General features: G+C 58.8%; 1 protein-coding gene and 1 long non-coding RNA gene across 2 annotated transcripts; both read right to left on the bottom strand.

Moving 5' to 3' along the window:
- Positions 1–1,101: 1,101 nt before the first annotated feature.
- LOC149428425 (uncharacterized) lies at positions 1,102–2,328 on the bottom strand. Its single transcript, XR_016310734.1, has 2 exons — positions 1,419–2,328; positions 1,102–1,368 (listed from the first exon to the last, which is right to left on the bottom strand). It is a non-coding gene; the product is annotated as an uncharacterized LOC149428425 (long non-coding RNA).
- A 1,996-nt stretch (positions 2,329–4,324) lies between these two features.
- On the bottom strand, positions 4,325–7,135 carry RSC1A1 (regulator of solute carriers 1). The gene has a single exon (XM_089667426.1). It carries the CDS (start codon positions 7,002–7,004, stop codon positions 4,752–4,754), a length of 2,253 nt encoding a protein of 750 aa, XP_089523552.1. The 5' UTR covers positions 7,005–7,135; the 3' UTR covers positions 4,325–4,751.
- Between the last annotated feature and the right edge of the window lie 1,425 nt (positions 7,136–8,560).

The raw sequence follows: 8,560 nt of genomic DNA, 5'->3' as shown, positions 1-8,560 counted from the left end.
TGACCTCCAACGCAACAGTCACACGTTCCCTTTAGGACATTCAACACAAACCTATAACCGTCTTCTACTTGGTCACAACAGGCCCAACACACACCAACACACACCTCAACACAGACCCACCGACATACACCCGACACGCACCCCAACACCCACCGACATACACCCGACACACATACCAACACACACCGACATACACCTCAACACAGACCCACCGACATACACCTCAACACAGACCCACCGACATACACCCGACACGCACCCCAACACACACCTCAACACAGACCCACCGACATACACCCGACACGCACCCCAACACCCACCGACATACACCCGACACACATACCAACACACACCGACATACACCTCAACACAGACCCACCGACATACACCTCAACACAGACCCACCGACATACACCCGACACGCACCCCAACACCCACCGACATACACCCGACACGCACCCCAACACCCACCGACATACACCCGACACGCACCCCAACACCCACCGACATACACCCGACACGCACCCCAACATACACCCGAGACACATACCAACACACACCGACATACACCTCAACACAGACCCACCGACATACACCCAACACGCACCCCAACACCCACCCACCGACATACACCCGACACACACCTCAACACAGACCCACCGACATACACCCGACACACACCGACATACACCTCAACACAGACCCACCGACACGCACCCCAACACCCACCGACATACACCCGACACACATACCAACACACACCGACATACGCACCCCACCGACATACACCCAACACCCACCCACCGACATACACCCGACATGCACCCCAACACCCACCGACATACACCCGACACACATACCAACACACACCGACATACGCACCTCAACACACACCTGATGCGCACCCCAACACCCACCGACATACACCCCGACACGCACCTCAACACACACCCAACGACATACACCCGACACACATACCAACACGCACCCCAACACCCACCCTGACAAGCACCCCAACACCCACCCACTGACATACACCCCGACACCCGACAAAGACCCCCAACACTTGATTAGCGGTCAGTAATCTCAGAAGACAAAACATAAATATAAATACCCAAATGCAATTTATTTTACAATATTTGAGCTCTCAGAATGATCACCCGACTTTAAAAGGTGAATTAAGGCAACAACTATACAATCCAGAAAGAATAAAAAAAAATTATTACATCAACACGTCCTAAAATGATGACCCAGCGCTCCCCCCAATAAAAAAAATGCAAAAGCAGCTGTTTGGCATTTGCAAGCACCGATCGCCTTCCGCCATCATCACCGCCTTCCGCCATCATCACCGCCTTCCGCCATCATCACCTCCTTCCGCCATCTTTACCGCCTTCATCGCCTCCTTCCGCCATCATCACCGCCTTCCGCCATCATCACCGCCTTCCGCCATCATATCCGCCTTCCATGCGTTCCACGTTTACCCAGTGATGGGCAATGTGAGGCGGGCGGTCTATGCCGAGCGATTCTCACTTATTAAACTGCCCCCAGTGCCCGGAGCAATGCCCAATGCCCCCATATGAAGGGTCAAAGCCATGAGAAAGTATACCCGGCCACCAGACTGCCCCCCCCGACAAGCAGCACATACATGGAGGTCCGCCTCCAGTGTCAGACCTATAATAGGTGAACACGCCCAGGGGGAGGGGCTGCATCGCATCTTATTCTTTGGCTAAAAATATAAATGAGTTTTAAAATAACGAGACGATCCATTCACCTCCTGATCGACCCTGCCCATGCGCCCCCACATCTGCGCTCCCAACCCGACAGACCACCCCCACATCTGCGATCCCAACCCGACAGACCACCCCCACATCTGCGCTCCCAACCCGACAGACCACCCCCACATCTGCGCTCCCAACCCGACAGACCACCCCCACATCTGCGCTCCCAACCGGACAGACCACGCCCACATCTATGCTCCCAACCCGACAGACCACCCCCACATCTTCGTAACCCAACCCGACAGACCACCCCCACATCTTCGCTCCCAACCCGACAAACCACCCCCGCATCTGCACTCCCAACCCGACAGACCACCCCCACATCTGCGCTCCCAACCCGACAGACCACCCCACATCTGCGCTCCCAACCCGACAGACCACCCCCACATCTGCGCTCCCAACCCGACAGACCACCCCCATATCTTTGCTCCCAACCCAACAGACCACCCCCATATCTTCGCTCCCCACCTGACAGACCACCCCCATATCTGCGCTCCCCACATTGACAGACCACCCCCATATCTGCGCTCCCAATCCGATAGACCACCCCCACATCAGTTCAACCTCACTGCCTCCCCCAACAGACCACCCCCACATCTGTCCACCCTCACTTCCTCCCCCAACAGACCACCCCCATATCTTCGCTCCCAACCTGACAGACCACCCCCACATACCACCCCCATATCTACGCTCCCAACCCGACAGACCACCCCCACATCTGCGCTCCTTCACCATCTCCCCCAACAGACCACCCCCACATCTGTCCACCCTCACTGCCTCCCCCAACAGACCACCCCCACACTGATAGTCACCGCTCTCTGCTCCAGGAATACAGAGAACTGAGTGATCGGTGGTCATGTGATCACTCAGCTGTCAGGCATGGAGCTGACGGGGGGACAGCGGCAGCATCTGGAGGCGAGCATGGAGGTTTATTACCCTAAACATGCAGCGGGTGGTCATGGAGTGACCAGCAGCACATTGCCATTGTGTGCGCCGAGCCCTGCAGCGACTTCAGTTTGTCCTGTTGGACCCGCATTCAGCAGCGCAGCTCACCGCACACGGTATGAATGGGCCCTGCGCTGCTCTAACAGGCTTTCTGGGAAAAGGGAGCACGTGCGAGCGCTCGTACCCGATTGGCCAGGCCTGGACACTGCCACATGGGTGGGGGCTGTAGCCTCAGTCTCCTGGATGTTGGGCCCCTTTCACACGAAGGGTCTTCAGGTCTGTGTCAGTTTTTCAGGCAGATCCGATCTTCACTTCTATGGATCAGCGGGTGCAAAACAGACTTGTGTGTGTTGTCACCCACCTACCTCCAATCCGCAAGAAAAAAAACAAAACAAAAACCCAAAACAAACAAAAAACAGAAGAAAAAAAAAAAAAGCGGATGTTCCCCCCCATCTAGGCGGATTAGGGGACAGTCCGGTGTAAGGGACAGCGGAATCCGTTTACACCCGGTAGTCCATCGAGCCGCTCAATCCATGACCACAAAGCAGACATGGAGCGCTCATCCTCCTGCTCTGACCGGCAGACAGATCCCCTGCTGATCGAATCGGGAGTCCGCCTCGTGTGAAAGGGGCCCAATACAGTCCTTCAGGTACAGGGGAGCATGTGGCAGCGCTTGTACCTGATTGGCCAGGCCTGAACACTGCCGCATGGGTGGGGGCTGTAGCCTCAGTCTCCTGGATGTTGGGCCCCTTTCACACGAAGGGTCTTCAGGTCTGTGTCAGTTTTTCAGGTGGATCAGATCTTCACTTCTATGGATCAGCGGGTGCAAAACAGACTTGTGTGCGTTGTCACCCACCTACCTCCAATCCGCAGAAAAATAAAATATAAAAAAATAAATAAATAAACCCCCCCCCCAGAAAGCGGATGTGCCCCCCCCATCTAGGCGGATTAGGGGACAGTCCGGTGTAAGGGACAGCGGTTGTCCATCGAGCCGCTCAATCCATGACCACCATGCCTAGACAAGAGCGGGACATGATCGGCGGACAGATCCCCTGCTGATCGAATCGGGAGTCCGCCTCGTGTGAAAGGGGCCCAATACGGTCCTTCAGGTACAGGGGAGCATGTGGCGGCGCTCGTACCCGATTGGCCAGGCCTGAACACAGGGCTGTAGCATCAATCTCCATTAATGAGGGATCATGGGTCCGAAAGTAAAACCATGCTGCCCCTATGACAGTTGCTTGGGCCAATCACCGGGCACAAACACTGTCACATGGGGAAAACAGCGGCAGTGCGACATAGTCCCCATCTAAGCTCAGATACAGGGGGCTTAGAAAGAGCCGGCAGTGGGGGGGGGGATGCCAGGCAGGGTGGCTGTGTATATATAAAGGACTCGTGGGGGGGGGGGGCCATCTGCAGACACTGACTGGGAAAAGCGCATCGTCCCTTTAAATACAGAGTAACCTCCTATGGAGTACAAGCAACGTGCGGCGTCCATGACAAGTCAGGGCAGATTCATACCATGTGACTCGTACAATATAAAAAGGGGAGGAGTTAGGTGGATCATCATGCTGCAAATCCTCTAGTGGCAGTAAACAGGCTGCTATATATATATATATATTGTATATGAGCCTTGCATGTACACACCAGCCACCCGCAGATAGCTGCACTACCCAGCTGCACTACCCTACTGCTGGACTTTAGAAACTTTAAAAAAAAAAACACATTAAAATTGAGGAGGTTGTAGTATGGCTCTTGGAGAAAAGCGAACGTCTCTGAAGTCCGAGGAGCTCCGACGTCCCTCTCTACCAATCAGAATCTCTCATGGCTTGGAGAAGTACACAGTGCAGGACGCCAACCATGCTTCTGCTGCGTCCGGCCATTTTTTGCTCACAGGACGCCGCGCAGACAGGCAGCTAAGCGGTATCTGGTCTGCTGCCAGAAGGGCGGGTTTTGGCATCGCGGACATGGCTGACTGAACTCCCCCCCACAACAGGCGGCTGCAATTCCGCTCTCCGGGTTTTCGGTGAATTACGTGGGGACGACTATGTTTTTAGCCAGTAAAGCGAGGAGCGCCAGCTCCACGTTACCGTCGGCTCGCTCCAGCGCCAGCAGTGCGTCGTGCAATGGGAACCCCGCCTGGACTATCCTCTCCACAGCAGATGGCGGGGATGTGGAGGAAGGTGGTGGAAGGGAAGGATCTTCCGGATCAGCACCGGATCCAGCGACTCCATCACCAGTCTGGATAGGATTGCCATTCACATCCGTGGCTGAGCCTAAGTCAAGCCCCTCAGCACAGGGCAGACTGGACACTGGGGGGCCACGCTGCACATCAGCACAGGGCAGACTGGACACTGGGGGGCCACGCTGCACATCAGCACAGGGCAGACTGGACACTGGGGGGCCACGCTGCACATCAGCACAGGGCAGACTGGACACTGGGGGGCCACGCTGCACATCAGCACAGGGCAGACTGGACACTGGGGGGCCACGCTGCACATCAGCACAGGGCAGACTGGACACTGGGGGGCCACGCTGTACATCAGCACAGGGCAGACTGGACACAGGGGGGCCACGCTGTACATCAGCACAGGGCAGACTAGACACTGGGGGGCCACGCTGCACATCAGCACAGGGCAGATTGGACACAGGGGGGCCACGCTGCACATCAGCACAGGGCAGACTGGACACTGGGGGGCCACGCTGCACATCAGCACAGGGCAGACTGGACACAGGGGGGCCACGGTGCACATCAGCACAGGGCAGACTAGACACAGGGGGGCCACGGTGCACATCAGCACAGGGCAGACTAGACACAGGGGGGCCACGGTGCACATCAGCGCAGGGCAGACTAGACACAGGGGGGCCACGGTGCACATCAGCGCAGGGCAGACTAGACACAGGGGGGCCACGCTGCACATCAGCGCAGGGAAGACTGGACACTGGGGGGCCACGCTGCACATCAGCGCAGGGCAGACTGGACACTGGGGGGCCACGCTGCACATCAGCGCAGGGCAGACTGGACACTGGGGGGCCACGCTGCACATCAGCGCAGGGCAGACTGGACACTGGGGGGCCACGCTGCACATCAGCGCAGGGCAGACTGGACACTGGGGGGCCACGCTGCACATCAGCGCAGGGCAGACTGGACACTGGGGGGCCACGCTGCACATCAGCGCAGGGCAGACTGGACACTGGGGGGCCACGCTGCACATCAGCGCAGGGCAGACTGGACACTGGGGGGCCACGCTGCACATCAGCGCAGGGCAGACTGGACACTGGGGGGCCACGCTGCACATCAGCACAGGGCAGACTGGACACTGGGGGGCCACGCTGCACATCAGCACAGGGCAGACTAGACACTGGGGGTTCCCACTGCACATCAGCACAGGGCATACTAGACACTGGGGGGCCACGCTGCACATCAGCACAGGGCAGACTGGACACTGGGGGGCCACGCTGCACATCAGCACAGGGCAGACTGGACACAGGGGGGCCACGCTGCACAGTCAGAGACGCTGTAACGTCAGATGTGATATTAGAAGTGCAGAGATTGTTCTCATCCTGTATGGAGTCTTCAGAGATTGCTGGATTTGTGGTGTCGTTACACAGCAGAGTCCCCTTAGTGTCCCCTTCACTAGTCATGTCCCCCTCGGAGGGGCTGTCCTCCAATAACCCGTTCTGGTAGGATCCTGGGTGACCCGTAGGACGTGGTTCTGCTGCCGTTCTAGAGGGCCCCTGGCCGCTGACCAATAATAATTTATGGAGTTCTTTCAGAGCGGCGGCCAGAGAGAAGCAGCTTTCCTCCAAGTCAAGTCCAGGGACATTGGGTGTCTTGGGGCCATCGTGCGTCTTGGGGCCACCGTGCGGGGTGTTGCGGTCCATACCGTCAGGAGCGACAGGCGGGTGGGATGAGGCTGGCTGGTCGTTGGCACGGTACTGATCGCAGGGCTCAGCAGCAGGTACAGCGAGAGGCGTGTCCACATCCATGGTGTCCTCCATACTTGCAGGTAGAGGAGTCTGAGGTGAGTGACCAGCATGCGGTTCAGTATGAAGAAATGCTTGAAGATGTGAAGTCGGAGTCGCAGGCTCCCTATGGCGCTGGGCAAAGTCTGCGACCGAGTCACCCGCTAGCTCGTCATTAAAGGCCACGGCGGGTCCTCTGTCCCGATCTCCGCTGGATAACTGAGAAGATGAAGACTCTGCCGAGTCTGAAAGTCCGGAAGGCGAACGGCCGGTCTGAGAAGTGCGCTCCCCACCGCAGGCAGCGTCCACGGCGCTCATGGCCGACTCTCTGCTCTCTGTGGACGGGGGTGGGCAGACGCTGGTCTGGGTGGACACTGAATGAGCAGGAGTAGCTGACGTGAGGCCCGGGGCATGGACAGGGTGGTGAAGCCCATCGATCGCTGGCACCAGAGATGGACGATCCACTGAGGTAGTTTCCTTGTCTGTGAAAAAGGCGAGAAAACGGAAAAGAAATGAGATTGTGTCAGAATCGGTCAGCCCCGGCCTCAGGATTGTACAAAGAATGTGATCAATGGAGGCAACTCCCTGCAAAACACCCCCCCCCAGGGCCAGACGAGTCTGCCCCTCACACTAGAAGGGGCAACTCCCTGCAAAACACCCCTCTTCCACTCCTCAACACCCCCCCCTCCCATTCCTCAACCCCCCCCCCCCCCCCCCAGGGCCAGACAAGTCTGCCCCTCACACTAGAAGGGGCAACTCCCTACAAAACACCCCCCTTCTACTCCTCAACACCCCCCTCCCATTCCTCAACCCCCCACCCCCCCCCCCAGGCCAGACGAGTCTGCCCCTCACACTAGAAGGGGCAACTCCCTGCAAAACACCCCCCTTCCACTCCTCAACACCCCCCCCTCCCATTCCTCAACCCCCCCCCCCCCCCCCCCAGGCCAGACGAGTCTGCCCCTCACACTAGAAGGGGCAACTCCCTACAAAACACCCCCCTTCTACTCCTCAACACCCCCCCCCTCCCATTCCTCAACCCCCCCCCCCCCCCCCCCCCGGGCCAGACAAGTCTGCCCCTCACACTAGAGGGAACAACTCCCTACAAAACACCCCCCTCCCACTCCTCAACCCCCCCCCCCCCCCAGGGCCGGACAAGTCTGCTCCTCACACTAGAAGAGGCAACTCCCTACAAACAACCCCCCCCCCCCCCCCCCGGGCCGGACGAGTCTGCTCCTCACACTAGAAGGGGAAACTCCCTACAAAGCACCCCCCCTCCCACTCCTCAACCCCCCCCCCCCTCCCATTCCTCAACCCCCCCCCGGGGCGGACGAGTCTGCTCCTCACACTAGAAGGGGCAACTCCCTACAAAACACCCCCCTCCCACTCCTCAACCCCTCCCCCCCAGGGCCGGACGAGTCTGCCCCTCACACTAGAAGAGGCAACTCCCTACAAACAACCCCCCCCCCCCCGGGCCGGACGAGTCTGCTCCTCACACTAGAAGGGGCAACTCCCTACAAAGCACCCCCCCCCACTCCTCAACCCCCCCCCTCCCATTCCTCAACCCCCCCCCCCCCCCCCCGGGCCAGACGAGTCTGCCCCTCACACTAGAAGGGGCAACTCCCTACAAAACACCCCCCCTTCCACTCCTCAACCCCCCCCTCCCACTCCTCAACCCCTCCCCCCCAGGGCCGGACGAGTCTGCTCCTCACACTAGAAGGGGCAACTCCCTACAAACACCCCCCCCCCCTCACCCCCCCAGGGTCGGAGGAGTCTGCTCCTCGCAGTAGAAGAGGCAGCTCCCTACAACCCCCCCCCCTCTCTCCCACTCCTCAACCCCCCCCCCCCATTCCTCAACCCCCCCCCCCCCCCCAGGG

This window comes from Staurois parvus, unplaced genomic scaffold (assembly GCF_062004578.1).
Source record: "Staurois parvus isolate SC_StPar_1 unplaced genomic scaffold, SC_StPar_1.0 ptg003249l, whole genome shotgun sequence".
Classification (NCBI taxonomy): Eukaryota; Metazoa; Chordata; class Amphibia; order Anura; family Ranidae; genus Staurois; species Staurois parvus.
The sequence above is the reverse complement of the archived record's forward strand: the minus strand, read 5'-3'. Positions and strand labels throughout refer to the sequence as shown.